The sequence below is a fragment of the Oncorhynchus keta genome, chromosome 36, assembly GCF_023373465.1.
Source record: "Oncorhynchus keta strain PuntledgeMale-10-30-2019 chromosome 36, Oket_V2, whole genome shotgun sequence".
NCBI classification, from domain to species: Eukaryota; Metazoa; Chordata; class Actinopteri; order Salmoniformes; family Salmonidae; genus Oncorhynchus; species Oncorhynchus keta.
Window position 1 is genome coordinate 12,101,308 of NC_068456.1, and position 17,649 is coordinate 12,118,956.

Sequence of the window (17,649 nt, forward strand, 5' to 3'; positions counted from 1 at the left end):
TTCTTTTTACTCTGTCAATTATGTTAGTATTGTGGAGTAACTACAATGTTGATTTATCTGCAGTTTTCTTCTATCCCAACCATTGAACTCTGCAACTGTTTTAAAGTCACCATTGGCCTCATGGTAAAACCCCTGAGCGGTTTCGTTCCTCCGCGGCAACTTAGTTTGAAAGGACGTCTGTATCTTTGTACCAATCTACCAATAAGTGCCGCCCTTTGCGAGGCATTAGAAAACCTCCCTGGTCTTTGTGGTCTAATCTGTGTTTGAAATTCACTGCTCGACTGAAGGGATCTTACAGATAATTGTATGTGTGGGGTACAGAGATGAGGTAGTGAAATAAAAATTATGTTAAACACTATTATTGCACACCAGTGTCCATGCAACTTGTGACATGATAAGCAAATTGTTACTCCTGAACTTAGTCTTGCCATAAAGGGGTTAAATACTTAAGCTGAAATGTCTTGAATCAATTTCATTTTTTAAATGAATTTGTACTAATTTCGAAAAACTGAATTCCACTTTGACATTATGGGGTACTGTGTGTAGACCATTGACAAAAAAAATCTAAATTGAATCAATTTTAAATTCAGGCTGTAACAAAAAAATGTGTAATAAGTCAAGGGGACCCGTGTGAATACTTTCTGAAGACATAAAAATATAAACGCAACATGCAACAATTTGGGGGATTTTACTGAGTTAGTTCATATGAGAAAATCAGTCAATTGAAATAAATTCATTAGGCCTTAATCAATGGATTTCACATGACTGGGAATATAGATATGCATCTGTTGGTCACAAGTACCTTAAGACAAATTAATCTCACAATGGGCCTCAGGATCTCGAGTTATTTTCGCGCATACATTTTTTTTCTCCTAATCTTCATGACTAATGTTCAAACTTAGACGTACAACAGCATAAAGGTAAATTAGCAGGATAAAAAACATCACTAGGTTAAATGACCAGCATAAAGGACATCAGTAGATTAAACCCAGTGTCCTTCCTGTCCCAACAGACTGAACAGAAAAAGAAGAATGTGCCTAAAAAAATAATGATAGCTCAAATCCCCCAGCCAAGAAGAAATAAGTCACTCTAGTCTGTGGAATGAACACCTTTGACATTGACAACAATCAGATTTATGAACATTATGTTTGGTGTTTGGGATTCTGTGTTTTTATATATATTGATTACTATTCTGATGTTACTATGGCTTTTGTACCCATTGTTTTCAGTGCATGTTCAGTAGTACCAGGAGAGGTCATGTTCAGTAGCTCCTACTGTAACAGCCTCTACTCTTCTGGCAAGGCTTTCCACTTGACATTGGATTTTTTTATTGTCCCCAGCACAAGGTGCACGTGTGTAATGATCGTGCTATTTAATCAGCTTTTTAATATGCCACACCTGTCAGGTGGATGGATTATCTTGGCAAAGGAGAAATGTTCACTAACAGGGATATAAACACATTTGTGCACAACATTTGCGAAAAATAAGCTTTTTGTGCATATGGAACATATCTGGGATCTTATTTCAGCTCATGAAACATGTGAACAAAAATCAACATGTAAAGCTTTGTTCAGTGTATATGACTCTCCTCTAAATACTAGTCATTCGTTCCAATATAAGCAAAAAAGCATTAACATGTGAAAACATTATCCACGAAAACAGGAAATGTGCCTTTGGTTCCGCACAATGACATTTAAAACATTCCTCAAATGACTAGGAAACAATGAATTGTGTTTAATCCCGATTAATACACACAGAATTGAGTGGTGCCTATATGCAAATATGTTTTATAGATAGCTAGGGGTTAAAGTCTGACCTTGGAGAAGTGGGCACCAGCAGCTGGTCCACAGTGTCTGGGAGTCAGCCTCAATTTTCTTCCCAGCGACCTCCAGGTGGCGCTGTTCCTGTGCCCAGGAGCTGTAGATGCTGGCGGCCCTCGTGTGCAGGGTGTGCATCAGGTCTAACAGCTGAGCCAGGGGAACTTCATGTCATTATGATGTGGTCATAGCTATTCTAATCACAATACAGCTTGATTCTAAACATGAGTATGACTTAATGTCTGGATTGGCTGCAAGACATTTCCTCAATAACATTTAGTAAAATAACATTTACATGTCTAAGTACTTTATCCTAATGCTGACAATATATTTAGGTAATGATCTGTGATAAGAGTATTGATATTTATGTCATTTTGAAACGCTGATGGAGAAGTTACACATCTTGTATAGTACAGTATTTTCCATGTCTAAATTATTTCATTTATGTTACACAGACCTAAGGTTGCAAAACTCCCTGTAATTTACCAAAGACATTTCGGAAATTTATAAAAAAACATTTTTATTTTTCATTTATTTAATATACGTGTCCATCTGATCCATTCCATGAGTTTCTAGTAGATATCCCATATGGTTCTGGAGAAAACATCTTATGATATAATTTTAAATTAACTTTGCAGCTCTTCCAACTATTGACTTATTTCACAACCGTCACCAGTTTGACCCCAAAGCACTTACAACAAATATATATTGACATGGGAAACCCAAAAATATATATTTTTAAATAAATAAATATGGATTTTCCATACTCATTAAAACAGCAACAGTTTTAACTATGTTGATGGGTTACATTTAGCATAATGTTTTACAGCCTTATGATTCTATTTTTATATTATAAACATCTTCATTTTGGGGGGAATATCTTTTACATTTCATGAAAATTCCCTAAAAGTCTTTAAAGTTTTCAAAATTCCTAAAGTTACTGGTAATATTCTTGCTCTTTGCAACCCTACACAGCCCTAAATATCTAATAATATACCTTTCCAAGCAATTAATTAGTCAAGGTTTGAAAGTTTAATTTCATTTAGAGTAGCTAGAGCAATGAGCATTGAAAATTCACAACTCAGCCTTTCCAAGACAGTTAATTTGTGAATAGGCAATACAAGAGGTGAATATTAGCATTAGTCGACTGAGCATGAATACCTGATTAGTGCCAAATTAGTTCTGAAAAGAGATGGCAGACAATGTAACTTCTTAATAACACTTCAGGAAATGAGAATAGTAGTTCAAGAAGAATAGAACTAAACACGGCCACAACATTGCTTAATTGCCATGACAACCATAATGTGCCAAGAGAGGGGAAGATATAACCGAAATCTCCCCAAATCCCCACCTTCCCTCCGCAACCCCACCTCCCACCCACACACACCTGAGGCAGAGCACACCTGGGGCATATTTAGGAGGGTACAACGTTGCAGAACCTTCAGATACGTTCCGAACATGTAGTTCGGAACGTTTCACCCAACTGAACAGAGCCCCTGAGCAGCACAGAGACCAAGGTAGAAGGGAAAGAGGGCTGCGGTACTTACGTCCTGACTAACCTGTAATGACACCGTGTGGTAGCTGGCCGGGACTCCCTCGTCCTCCTCATCGTCACTATGGGAACGGGAGTGCCTCTGGCTGGAGGCCTTGGCGCGGCGGGATGCCCCCTCTTTCTCCCGAGGCTTCCTCCTCACGCGGGACTTCTGGGAGTCGTACTTGTGGTTCTTCTTCTTCTCATGGGTCCTGTAGCCTGTAGGTCAGGAGAGATGGAGGGACTGTTTTTAGCCATTGTTACAGATATATCCTGAGTGTGAAATTTTCTCCTAATAGTTGACTGATATCTCTGAACAGAGAATGAATGCCCACTGTTTGCTGCTCCCAAAGGTAATCCAATTTAGCAGTACAGAGACCATGTCTTTACCCTAAGGCGGCGTACAGTACCAAGACCTGAATGACTTCAGGACTGGCCATTCTAGTGTAAGACAATGTGCAGTATGATAATAATTATCTTAATGGATAGGTCTATAGGGTATGACTTAGCGCTTAGGAAACTCTCCAGGAAAAAATACATTCCTTTCACGTAAACCCCAAAGGCTATATCAATTCTAATTGAGTAATAGCAGGTTTTAGGGCTGTGCGGTTTCCATTCGCTTCCCATATAGATTAGAGCGGTGCTTAGCGCGAGGTCTTTGATCAACCAAACTTTATTGCTAAGTGTGTAAAGCTGTGTTGACAGCAGGTATCTTAAGGGTCTGGAGCGCTGGGAGAAATTAAAAGGCTATCAGTGGTGCCAGGCTTGCACAGTGAACAATCTCCCACTGTAATCCTTGTTTTACTCTAGAGTCTGGATCACTAGCAGACTGCTGTTGCTGAATGAATTGGGAGAAGGGCAGCCGAGTGACACAGTCCTCAATTAGGGTTGGCGTGGGGGAGGCAGGGAACCCAGAGTCAGGTTAGTTACTATATAGACATGCATTGAGATCCCCTTCCAAAGGCTTTTAAGAGTAACCACCCAACATGCCAAACTATCAAAGCTTAATTTAGAAATTACTGTTTGATGACTTGTGTTCACTTGGAAAACAGCATTGATGTAAAGGCAAATACAATGCCGAATTCATTGTTGGAAGATTAAGAAACCCTTTGGAAAAAGACTGAATATAAAATGAACCTCAAATAGGAATTGATTTGTCAGTCAACAGGAAGTGAGGAAAGAGGAAGTTGTACCTCCGTTAAGGCTGGCCTCCACAAACACCCGGATGGCCTTGACACACAGCTCAAAGTTTTCAGGGGTGACATGTGCAGCATCGCGTACTATGAAGGAGAGGGACTCCACACACTTGATGAGGGACTTGGTGTCGTGGAAGCCCATGTCTTGGCCCAGGGTCAGGCTGTACTGGTTCACTAGAGGGTTGAGCAGGGGCTTGGAGCCAGAGGCCGGTACCTTGTTGATGTCCAGGTCATCTTTACCAACCTGCCAATATAAACACAGTGTGAGATGTGCGGTATGCTGAGGCATTACCTGACATTGATATGACAAAATAACACAAGCTTAGCTTTACTATTATAGTGTGGCGTTCCACAATAAACAGTGTATTAACGCTATGAAGACCTCTGGAGTTGATCATCTGAGCACTCGAAAGAAAAGTGTGTGCAGGTGACGCGAGTGTGTGTGTGTGGGCTCTTACCACCAGCCATCCACTGCTGGCCACATCCACATCAGTGACAGAGCGGGGCATCCTGGACTTTCCGTGCTCCGTGTAGACCTCAGAGTCGGAGGTGTAGCCCCGGTCCAGACTCACCTCGCTGTGGTGGTGGGACGACAGCTCACTGTCTGACTGGGCACCTGGAACAAAGGTGGAAACAGGACAGATTTTTTTTTTATACCAGGCATCAAAACACACCACTAACAGTGTGGACGTGTGCCTTGTAACATAACAGCCGAGCTGTTTGTGTAAAGTCAACGCAATTGACAGTAAACTAGGTGATCATAAGGTTTCTCCGCTGCCAAGGCCAACAAAGTAGGCTACCATGCCACGTGATGCTGTACATGTAAGAGGCTGACCTGTGTCGATGTCGGGACTGGTGGAGGTGACCTGGAAGGAGGCGGGTGGTTTGATCCCGGCCCCGATGCACTCGATTAGGGAGAAGAGGGTGAACCAGTCGTCTGTGCAGTGGATGTTGGCAGCGTTGGTCTTGAGCAGCTCATGGAGGCCGTAGGCCACCTCCCGGCTAACCCGGGCCAGGACGTGTGGTTTCATCATCAGCAGGAGACGCAGGGACAGCAGCACCTAGAGATAGGGTGGCAGGGGGGTTAAGTGGACGCCAACGTTGTATAAGACCAATTGCTTGAACTGCCGGTGACCTCGATCTCACTGATTAGGGAATTGAAGTACGTTCCCGACATTCGGCTCACAATTCCTAATACAGTTCAATGTATATACTGCACTAGGTCTCACAGTTCTTGGTCTCACTGCACATTTGAAAGGAAAAGATTAGAAAAACAAATGTGGGATTTGTGGATTCAAGTCCCTGCAACATAAGATGTTTGCCCTGATCGCCACGGTTCACACAGAAAAGGAAGGAGGAAACACTATTAGTTGGCTGTAACAACGTCCATCTGGGTTAGAGATCAGATTGAAAGCCAATTAAATACCTTATAGAAGAAATGGGACCCAAAGTTAATGCTCCATTTATAGTTTTCCTCGATTTCTTAAACACAGTGAAAGAAACTGAGATCCATGTGAGCGAAACTTGGAACCGTGTGGACATTGGTTTTACACCAATGCAAATGCTAAACACTTTTTTGCAAAACAGTAGACGCAACTCTTTATCACAAGACACTTTTTGCAAAACTCCGTAAATAAGACAAAAAAACAAGAATAATTAAGCTTTAAAAAAACAGATTTCCCCCCCCTTGGTTAATAACAACCACTCAAAACAGTAGGGTTTTTACAACCAACATGTAAACAACCTTTACATAACTGGGCGCTTTTAACTCCTTCACAATCAATCCATAAATACATTTGAAAGTGTTCACTAGAGACTTGTTTGGTTTCCCAATGGGATATAAAGTAGAACACATTCCTATTTTCTTTACATTGCCGAGAAACTGCAATGATATAATAGTTCAAGGCCAATAGGACAGTCACATAATAAACGCTATTTAGGTTACAGGCCAGGTCACCAAGAAACCAGGTCCCTCTTGGAAAAAGATTAGATCAGTAAAAACTTGGCTAATGAAATTGTCCCACTGATCAACACAGACTAAGAATACTGATAGGTAGTTCATCCTGTGCCTTTAAGCCAGAACAAATTAAACATCTGATACCAGTATGATTGCATGAAACATCCTTTTTTTTTAAACTTGTTATACAACAAATTTAAGCCTCCTTTATGATTGCTGTTAAGCTCAGGCCAGATAAGACCGATTGCAATGGCTAAAGGACACTGACCTAATAAAGCTGCGCGTGTGTGTGTGTGTGTGTGTGTGTGTGTGTGTGTGTGTGTGTGTGTGTGTGTGTGTGTGACCATCAAATGTAAATCCCATTGGATCAGCAGTCCAATCCTCCAATCACTCAGTGCCATCACTTGCATCAAACCTGCATCATCTCTGCATTATCTGTTTGACAGCACAAAACATGCATTAAACCAATGATGTACGCCTAGATAGTTTGGTTTCCGCTCTCGTGTGTGTGTGTGTGTGTGTACCTGTGAGCTGATGTCCTCTCTGCGCAGCAGGCGGATGGCCAGTCTGATGAGGCCCACCACAGCCCTCTCCACCAGGAAACAGCTCTCTGTAGCCTGGACACACAAGTGGCACAGGTGGTCCCGCACCGTCTGCCATACACATGACACGCGGTCCCTAAACACACACACAAAATTTAAGGACTCAATAGCATAACAAAGCCTGATTTTCAAACAGCTGATTTGACTGATGTAATTCCTACTGGACTTGCTTGGGACAAAACATAAACAGGCGATCACACGGTCCCTGACTCAAAGCAAACACCGCACCGTTTCCTGCCGTACCTGTTCTCCATGACGATGCGTAACAGCATCTCCAGGCAGAAAGCCGCGTCCTCCTCATCATACGTCTCCTCGTCAGGTGTGACTGAGATCAGAGCCTGTCCACAAGAAACAGCTCTTAGTAAACAACACCAGAACATTCTAAACTACCTGCATCTCAGAAATTCATATTCAGCCAATCACATGTTAAGATGAACAATATTTGCCTGGACTCTTATGATTACCTTCATCAGCTCCTGTAGAGACTCCAGCTGCAGGAATTTACTCTCTGTGATCAGCTTCTCTGGGTCACATTGCTGGCGCGGGAGTGACAGGTAACAAATCAATTTACCAGACTGACCGTGTATACAAAAAGCCACAAAAATGTATTCATAATTTGAAAAGATTCAAACTGCACGATATGAACCACACAGTTGAACTAGAACGTACAGTATACTGGTCACCAGAGACAATTTGAACGATTGTGACAGAGACAAAGCAGTGGGATGAGGGATGATTGGTTTAGTTCTGGTACCTTGATACAGAGCATTGCTGCCTGCTTGGCCTCCTGGTTCTCAGTAGAGGGCCCACGTAGACCAGACTGCTCCGCTCCACTCAGAGTCAGCCAGTTCACAAAGCTCAGCACCGCAGACTCGCCCCTGGGAGAGACAGAGAGAAAGATGGAGAGATGTCAAACTCTTAAAAAGACATTTCATGCTTGGCGATAGCCACCCGTTTCACAATATTACTGGAACTGGGTTTAAAATGTCAAAAACTCAAGAGGTTTCACAAGTGAAAGAGCTCAGTCTGCTATGCCAGCGTAACAGATTGTATGACAGGATTGTGAGGTGACTTACCGATTTGAAGGCGTCTCTTCTCTTTGAAGCGAAATCTTTCCATTTGGCTCCACAAAATCCTCCACCTGTATGGACATAAGCAAACAAACGCCACAAGGAAATTATTTCTGGTTTTATACCAGCAGGCGGCAGTATAGCACCCAAGTTCCAAAAGACCCATTTCACCCAACAAAATGAATGGAAAGTTTCCGTGTTCCATAGGTACTCGAAACATGATCGAGACCATTTGTTTTTCACAGACCATACAAAAAAACACAGTCTTTCTTGGTTATGCCTGTCCCTGTCCATGACCATTGCTAGTTATAAAGAAACAGTTCTGACCTCCACCATGGCCTTGGGCAGCAGCTCGGCTCTGAACAGCTGCAGCATGGAGTCCATGATGTTCTTCCAGCCCTCCCTCAGGATATCACCGTGCCGGTAGGCCAGGTGGAACACGGTCTTAGCGGCTACCTGGGCCTTCCCGTTACTCCCAAACACTGTGGGAAGGTTCTCCGCCGACTGTATTGAACACACCCAGTGGAACATTTTAGAAAACTCCAGTAGGTGTAATGCTAAAGGTTCCCACATTTGAAATTAAGCACTTACCTCGCTGCTGAGCGTTGTAAACTTGCAGAGGGAGATGATCAAATTATCAAACACGTCACTGAATCCACAATGAGCTGATATCATGGCACATTTCCTAAAAAAGAGAGAGACAAGCAGATTATCATTGCGACTCGCTCTCATTGCCTTCCCCAATAGATGCTTCGTCAGCATTTCCTCAGAACCACAGTGCTGGGTCCAGAAACCCCTGGGGACGCCTAGTGTACCGGAAGCCAGCGATGGCCTTCTGGATGATGGCGTCATCCAGGCTCTTGTCGAAGACGTAGGAGAGGGCGGCGATGGTGGGCCCCCAGGTCATGGTGAACAGGTCGTGGTCGTAGCTGCCGGCAGGCACGTGGAGGAAGACCCCCTCGGAGGTGGCCCCCCGGTGGAGCAGCACGCTCCACACGTAATTCTCTTTCACCAGGCCTGACTGCTCGTCTGGCATCACTATCTCGTCATTCCTACAGGACAGAGAATACCACGGAGTGTGTGAACGCTAAAAACCGACCTTGATCATCTGGGGTGGGTTGTTTGACATAACTTACCGTCAAAGCTCAAACGCTGATACAAATATATCCTCTTGAAATGAGATAGATTTACTTCATCGTGTGTGTGTGTACACGTCACAAACATTTCTATACAAGACTATGTCTTACTTGATTGCATTGTAGATGTCCTCCAGCATATCCTGATCGAAGTCTGTATTTCCATTCACACCCTTCAGATTCTTCTTGAATTGCTACATGAAGGTGGGGGGAACGGACATCAATACTGAATCAGGGCACCATCAACACATCAATCATTGTGGAGCTCTGCCAGCTGGCCTGGCTCTGGCTCTGGCATCCAACCCTTAGGAATGCAATGCGCTGGCTAATTGAGCATCCAACAATTAAGGGGATGGGGGGGCCAAGGAGCTTTACCAACGTATGTGTCACTTAATACGGTTAGGTGTGATGTTCGACAAAAAGGATCGAGGCCAAGAGCCACAGCAAATAAACAGATCCGCCGTGTGTTGACGGATAGAGTCAAGGCTCCTGGTCGGCTGCGTGCTTCGGCTGATAGCAGGTAAAACAGAGGGGAAACACGAGATGCTTTGCAGTGGGATGGACAGACAGAGAAATGAACACAATGAAGGCTCAGGGGCCATGGGCTCAGGGTTGTGTTTGTCATACCAGTCCCCCTCCACCCCAAAGCGGAGCAGACGACGGTAATAATAGCCGCCACAGACAAAAAGCAGCTGGCCGTGTTGCCTGCCAAGTCATCATAGGACTGACATCCAGAGAGCAGAGCTGTTCCACACTTATGGATTTGTTGGGGAGCTACAATGTGTTATGCGGTAGCTGATATTCTATTGCTCTGAATTGTACTCTTGCCAGGATGCCCCGAGTCCATTTTATCCCACATAATATCGTATCATGGCATTTGTATGACACTTGGAGACGTACCATCGTAAGGACTTTAATCTGTAATTATATACTGTGCTGTAAATAGTCAGCAAATTGAACAGTAGGCATTTCATTGCCCCCTAGAAAAATATAAGGTAAAACAAATCAGTTGCTCTCATTGCAGATTAGAATTCCATAATGGCAACTTGGAATACTGGTTGTGGCCCACCCGTGCTCTCTTCAGAACTCTGTCCATGGGACTTGTGTTTAGTCTTCAGGCGCTGTCACTCACACAGAGAGAGGGAGCCAGGACAGCAGAGGACGCCCCCCACCCTCCCCTGTCCTCTCCTCGCTCACTTCTTCCACCCCTGCCGCCTGTTCACATGACTAACCAGGATGATCTCATCCCACAGACCACCACTGGGCACAGCTGTTACAGGAGGTCTGTCAGACCATCAGAGGGTCTGAAAGAACCAGTACAACATACTAATGTAGGGTGTCTAAAAGGGTCTTAACAGGGACTCTGGCAAAACCCATCACAGCCTGGCACAAGTGTTCATAAGAAGTGATTGAAATCAGATCTAACATATATATGTGGTTGATGAGTGCATTTCTAAGACAATTTGTAGAAAACTTACTATACTTACGAATTTAAGTTATTTTCCATTTTATTTCAATACTAATAAATCTTTGAAAAAAAAAATATATATAGTGATGAGTCTTCATGGGAAATAAATTGTGCGCATTTACCTCAACAGTCATGGGGATGTTCTGCTTGCGCACGTTGTTGTTGTGCTGGTCCGTGTTGAGCATGATGACAGCGTAGGCCAGGGCGAAGCCCGCGTCGTTGGTCATGAAGGGAGAACCGTTCACTTTCTACACACACACACACACACACAAATAACCCTCTTTCCATCCATATATATACATCAACAGCTGAGTTGCAGGCACTATTTCAGGTATAGTTCCAGATACACACTATAATATAACTAACTACCTTTGGCATAACGTTCAAATATCTATACTGAACAAAAATATAAACGCAACATGTAAAGTGTTGGTCCCATGTTCCATGAGCTAAAATAAAAGATCCCAACGGGCCTCACAACCACAGACCACGTGTAACCAAGCCAGCTCAAGACCTCCACATCCGGCTTCTTCACCTGCGGGATCGTCTGAGTCCAGTCACCTGGACAGCTGATGAAACTGAGGAGTATTTCTGTCTGCAATAAAAACCCTTTTGAGGGGAAAAACTTATTCTGATTGGCTGGACCTGGCTCCCCAGTGAGTCGGCCTATGCCCTCCAAGGCCCACCCATGGCTGCACCGCTACCAAGTCAAGTGAAATCCATAGATTAGGGCCTAATGAAACTATTATAATTGACCTTACATAAACTGTAACTCAGTAAAATTGTTGAAATTGTTGCATTTCGATTTTTGTTCGGTATATATTTGTGCTGCTGAAAGTGCAGTCACGACGGATGACTGCTCAATAGCGGAAAAAGACAAGTGTGCATTAAGAATATCTGTAAAGTCATTCAAGGCGATTGTGTATGGAGAGAGACTATGAAAAGACATTACTAGGAATACTTTCCAGGTCACGAGGATGACCCTCTCCGGTTATTTAAGGAGCAGCCAGTGGCCCCCATTGGTTTGTCCCCCTGCCTTTGATCAACAGGCCGGCTCTGTTATGCCAACCTTGCGGTTGGCACTGCTGCATTTTACTATTCCCCTAATTACTTGAGTGATTAATGTCCCTGATTCAGATCTGGGTCGGCGTTCCACTGGACGTAATTACCTGATGATAGGGACAGTTGGTGACAAGGATAGGGACAGTTGGTGGCAAGGATTGCCTTGCCATGCGGTAATGGAAGAAGTGTGTGAGTCCCTCCGGGTGCCCTGAGCGCGAGAGAGCGAGAGCGAGAGAGAAAGAACGCCTTTCAAGGGGGGTAAAGGCAGCTGACTTACATGCCAGGTGTCTGTGAAGGTTTCCAAAAGTCGATGGATGACCGGAGCCTCTCCTGGCAGTCTGAAGGCCTCCAGATACAGACGCAGCGCCTCGTCAATACGCAGTCCTTGGAAAGTGAACGTGCTGCACGTGGGAATGGGAGAATGAGTATAAAGCACTAATATGTAGCGTACCAGTCAAAAGTTTGGACACCTACTCATTCAAGATTATTATTATTTTGTTTAATAGTGAAGACATCAAAACTGTGAACTAACACATATGGAATCACGTAGTAACAAAAGAAAGTGTTAAACAAATCAAAATATATTTTAGATTCTTCAAAGTAGCCACCCTTTGTATTGATGACAGCTTTGCACACTCTTGGCATTCTCTCAACCAACTTCATGAGGTACTGTAGTCGCCTGGGATGCATTTCAATTAACAGGTGTGCCTTGTTAAAAGTTCATTTGTGGTATTTCTTTCTTTCTTAATGCCAATAAGTTGTGTTGTGACATGGTAGGTGGTATACAGAAGTTAGCCCTATTTGGTAAAAGACCAAGTCCATATTATGGCAAGAACAGCTCAAATAAGCAAAGAGAAATGACAGTCCATCGTTACTTTAAGACATGAAGGTCAGTCAATTCCGAAAACGTCAAGAACTTTGAAAGTTTCTTCATGTGCAGTCGCAAAAACCATCAATCGATATGATGAAACTGGCTTTCATAAGGACCGCCACAGGAAAGGAAGACCCAGAGTTACCTCTGCTGCAGAGGATCAGTTCAGAGTTAACTGCACCTCAGATTGCAGCCCAAATAAATGCTTCAGAGTTCAACTAACAGACACATCTCAACATCAACTGTTCAGAGACTGCGTGAAATCAGGCCTTCGTGGTCAAATTGCTACAAAGAAACCACTACTAAAAGGACACCAATAAGAAGAAGAGATTTTGCTTGGGCCAAGAAACACGAGCAATGGACATTAGACCAGTGGAAATCTGTCCTTTGGTCTGATGACTCCAAAAGCCGTGTCTTTGTGAGACGCAGAGTAGGTGAACGAATAATCTCCGCATGTGTGGTTCCCACCGTGAAGCATGGAGGTGGTAGTGTGATGGTGCTTTGCTGGTGACACCGTCTGATTTATTTATAATTCAAGGCACACTTAACCAGCATGGCTACCACAGCGATACGCCATCCAATCTGGTTTGCGCTTAGTGGGACTATCATTTGTTTTTCAACAGGACAATGACCCAAAACACACCTCCAGGCTGTTTACGGGCTATTTGACCAAGAAGAAGAGTGATGGAGTGCTGCATCAGGTGACCTGACCTCCACAATCACCAGACCTCAACCCAATTGAGATGGTTTGGGATGAGTTGGACCACAGAGTGAAGGAAAAGCAGCCAACAAGTGCTGAGCATATGTGGGAACTCCTTCAAGACTGTTGGAAAAGCATTCCTCATGAAGCTGGTTGAGAGAATGCTAAGAGTGTTGAAAGCTGTCATCAAGGCAAAGGGAGGCAACTTTGAAGAATCTCAAATCTAAAATATATTTTGATTTGTTTAACACTTTCTTAGGTTACTACATGATTCCATGTGTGTTATTTCATAGTTTTGAAATGAAGAATGAGTAGGCGTGTCCAAACTTCTGACTGGTACTGTATATTTTGAAGTATATTCTTCAATTTCCTGTCAGGTCTTTTTTTTTTACACAACTATACATACACTGAGTATACCAAACATAAAGAACACCTTCCTGATATTGAGTTGCACCTTCCCATTTGGACCTCAGAATAGCCTCAATTCGTTGGGGCATGGACTCTACAAGGTGTCGAAAGCGTTCCACGGGGATGCTGACCCCAATGGCTGGATGTCCTTTGGGTGGTGGACCATTCTTGATACACACGGGAAACTGTTGAGCGTGAAAATCCCAGCATCGTTGCAGTTTTTAACACACTCTAACCGGTGTGCCTGGCACCTACTACCATACCCCATTCAAAGGCACTTAAATATTGTTTCTTGCCAATTCACCCTCTGAACAGCACACATACACAATCCATGTGTCAATTGTCTCAAGACTTAAAAATCCTTCTTTAACCCGTCTCCTCCACTTCATCTACATTGATTGAAGTGCATTTAACAAGTGACATCAATAAGGGATCATAGCTTTCACCTGGATTCATCTGGTCAGTCTATGTCATGGCGTTCTTAATGTTTTGTATACTCAGTGTATACTGAGTTGTGTACTGTATTTGATCATTGTTATGGATTGAAGACAAATCAACTCCTAGGTTTCAAGTAAATAAACTTCACTGCTTCACTATTCATTGCTTCACGAGTAACTGACAAAACCAAGCTTCAGTACAATTAAATGAAGGAGAAGATCCAGAAAAGGTCTTCTTTTAAAACCAACTGGTCATACAGCACGCTGCCGGGAAATGATAAAGACTTGTACTTGACGAAGCTGTCCAGTAGCTCCATGTGCTTGCGGTCACTGATGAACTCTCCGATCTGCTTCTTGTCGAGGCGGGGGTTCTCACGGAGCCACTGGGCCACCTCGTTGTTGTCCATGGGGCTGCTGAGGAGACCCTTCTCCTGCAGGAACTGGATGCCTTTCTTAGGCTTCTGGTTGAACTGCTCTGTGCCGCTGTTCAGCAGCTGTAATCATACAAATAAATACTATCACTTCAGTTTAGAGAGACAAACGCCATTGGCATCATGTAAAAGTCAGCGTTTACAGTATGTGTTCAACTGCCATGAAAGTAAGTTATTTAAAACAGATATACAACAAAATGATAAAACCTACCTTCTTTTTATTTCTGATGTCCAACAGCTCTTGAGAATCAGGTAAACAAGACGAGAAGCGTCGAGGCTTTGTCGGTTCTTTCTTCTCAGCTATCAAAAATAAAATAAAGACAATTTTCACTTTTAATTCATGGCTATAGAGCGGAATGCTAACCAAGTTCTCGAGGAGACCTGACCACTGGTTAGTAAAATCAAACCTACCAGATGGTTCTGTCTCCTCCTGGTCTTGTCTGCCCAGTCTCATCTTCTCTGCCATTAGGTGCCCGCTGGTAGGTGGAAGGGGCACGCTGTCAGCCTCTGGAACATTCTGACCGTTGGCACGGTTCACCTGCCTGCCTGCTTCTACAACCACATGACAAACATATTAATGACTACCCCTCTATACACATCTGATACAACTGCAGTCAATGTTGAACAAAGCCCATTATAGTATGAGACTATCATAGTAGAAAGTACATCAAATGTTTGATAGAAATCTGCATACCTGTGGTTGTGTCTACATGGTCATTGGTTGAGCCCTCCCCTTCCACCAACACAGTTTCTGCTGATTGGTCCTGCTGAGCTGTGCTGTTGAGCACCTTAGCCTGGCAGTGGGCCTCGGTGCTGTCAATAACAGTCAGTAGGGCCTCTAGTGAGAGGAGGTGAGTTGTGTAGAGCTGTCCGGACACAGGAAAGGCATTCTGCAAGACAAAATGATACAAACACACCATAAGTCAACAAAAGAGAACAATGTTCCCCTGAAAATGTAAAGCGTGGAGCGTGACGACATGCATCAAATTGAAATTAATAAAAGTATTAAGCCCTGACTGAACGGGACAGTAGACACTCTTCTAATGCAGATTTCAGAAAGTCAAAGAGCAGGCGCCCCAGTTCCCACCTTGGAGAGCAGCTTGGTGAGGTCTTCAAACAGGTTTGAGCAGTAGAAGTCACAGTCATGGTTGATGTAGAGCTCGGTGACGAAGCTGGGGATCCTCCAGAGCTGCACCAGGGCCTCCAGAGCCATCTCCTTCATCTCATAAGGCATCTTCATGTTCTCTGACGTGATGATGTCCATCAGCTTCTTCAGATACATCTGCACACACCCCAGGTCATTCGGTTTAGTTGGTTGTTTTACAACGACTCGTGCGGTTGTGTCAAACAATTGTTTGACAATATCGCAAACAAAAGAAAACACTCCAAATACCTCAAGCTGAAACTTCAAATGTCCTCGCATGCTCTCAAAGAGCAAGAAGCAGGCTCGTATGGAGGCGGTACACAGGTTCATACGGTCCACATTTAGCAACTGAAAAAGGAAACATGTTATGTCATATTGTGTAGAAGACACAATAGAAGGGTCAAGTTCCCCCTCCTGAATAAGCCTGTGGTGTAACAGTACCTGGAAGAGGTGTCTGCAGAGCTCGTCTTTAACCAGACCCAGCAGTGACTGGTAGGGGGCAATGTGGGCTGCTTCCAGAGCCACGGTCAGCAGCTGCAGGCCCATGTGCATCATGGCATCCGTGTTGTGGCGGTCATGGGGGTTGGTCAGTGAGATGAGGAAGCGGAAGAGCTCCCGCAGACAGGGCAGACCGTAGGGGATGAGAGCCGCACCTGGGAGGTTAAGAAGAAACACAAAACAGGAAATTATTGACAAAGCAGGATGTATGAGTCAGCTGACGTCGATAAACTTATGATCCTGCTTTGTAGTATAACCCTCTGGTGGCGTGAAACACGAGTAGAGTTGCAAAATGTTGGTAATTTTCCCCAAATCCCATGGTTTTCCAGAATCCTAGATTTCCTGCTTATTCCCTCGTAATTTGAGGAATCTTCCAACCAGGATATCTGGAAAACCGGGGAATATTGGGACAGATACCTGAATTATGCAACCCTAGACATGAGATATAAATTAAGACATGGGTAAGAATGAAGGACACTCAGAGACAAGTTGTGGGACAGAGTGCATTCGGAAAGTATTCAGACACCTCGACTTTTTCCACACTTTGTTACGTTACAGCCGTATTCTAAAATGGATTAAATAAATAAACATCTACACACAATACCCAATAATGACAAAGCGAAAACAGGTTTAGACATTTTTGCAAATTACAGACCCGTTGCTATGAGACTCGAAATTGAGCTCAGGTGCATCCTGTTTCCATTGATCATCCTTGAGATGTTGTTTCGACAACTTGGAGTCCAACAGTGGTAAATTCAATTGATTGGACATGATTTGGAAAGGCACACACCTGTCTATATAAGGTCCCACAGTTGACAGTGCATGTCAGAACAAAAACCAAGCCATGAGATCGGACGAATTGTCCGTAGAGCTCAGAGACAGGATTGTGTCGAGGCACTGATCTGGGAAGGGTACCAAAACATTTCTAGAGCATTGAATGTCCCCAATAACACAGTGGCCTCTATCATTCTAAAATGGAAGAGGTTTAGAACCACCAAGACTTCCTTAAGCTGGCCGCCCAGCCAAACTAAGCAATCGGAGGAGAAAGGAATTGGTCAGGGAGGTGACCAAGAACCCGATGGCAGAGCTCCAGAGTTCCTCTGTGGAGATGGGAGAACCTTCCAGAAGGACAATCATCTCTGCAGCATTCTACCAATCAGGCCTATATGGTAGAGTGGCCAGACGGAAGCCACTCCTCGGTAAAAAGGCATATGACAGCCCGCTTGGAGTTTTTTTTTTTTTTTTACAAAGGCACCGAAAGAACTATCAGACCATGAGAAACAAGATTCTCTGGTCTGATGAAACCAAGATTTAACTCTTT

The 17,649-nt window shown here is 43.8% G+C and overlaps 1 protein-coding gene across 1 annotated transcript in view; it reads right to left on the minus strand.

The window, feature by feature from the left end:
• The window catches only part of LOC118369648 (Golgi-specific brefeldin A-resistance guanine nucleotide exchange factor 1-like), an 85,417-nt gene that overhangs the window by 6,509 nt on the left and 61,259 nt on the right, over positions 1-17,649 (minus strand). Inside the window, exons 12-34 of the mRNA XM_052498244.1 lie at positions 16,272-16,483; positions 16,080-16,178; positions 15,774-15,968; positions 15,381-15,576; positions 15,098-15,238; positions 14,898-14,986; positions 14,547-14,749; positions 12,117-12,240; positions 10,900-11,025; positions 9,421-9,503; positions 8,989-9,225; positions 8,765-8,858; positions 8,501-8,677; positions 8,180-8,244; positions 7,858-7,981; positions 7,568-7,639; positions 7,347-7,441; positions 7,026-7,179; positions 5,380-5,605; positions 5,003-5,160; positions 4,542-4,788; positions 3,377-3,567; positions 1,817-1,967 (exon numbers count right to left, since the gene is read on the minus strand). Coding sequence (XP_052354204.1) covers positions 1,817-1,967; positions 3,377-3,567; positions 4,542-4,788; positions 5,003-5,160; positions 5,380-5,605; positions 7,026-7,179; positions 7,347-7,441; positions 7,568-7,639; positions 7,858-7,981; positions 8,180-8,244; positions 8,501-8,677; positions 8,765-8,858; positions 8,989-9,225; positions 9,421-9,503; positions 10,900-11,025; positions 12,117-12,240; positions 14,547-14,749; positions 14,898-14,986; positions 15,098-15,238; positions 15,381-15,576; positions 15,774-15,968; positions 16,080-16,178; positions 16,272-16,483 — 3,459 coding nt within the window. The remainder of the gene's footprint in view (positions 1-1,816; positions 1,968-3,376; positions 3,568-4,541; positions 4,789-5,002; positions 5,161-5,379; positions 5,606-7,025; positions 7,180-7,346; positions 7,442-7,567; positions 7,640-7,857; positions 7,982-8,179; positions 8,245-8,500; positions 8,678-8,764; positions 8,859-8,988; positions 9,226-9,420; positions 9,504-10,899; positions 11,026-12,116; positions 12,241-14,546; positions 14,750-14,897; positions 14,987-15,097; positions 15,239-15,380; positions 15,577-15,773; positions 15,969-16,079; positions 16,179-16,271; positions 16,484-17,649) is intronic.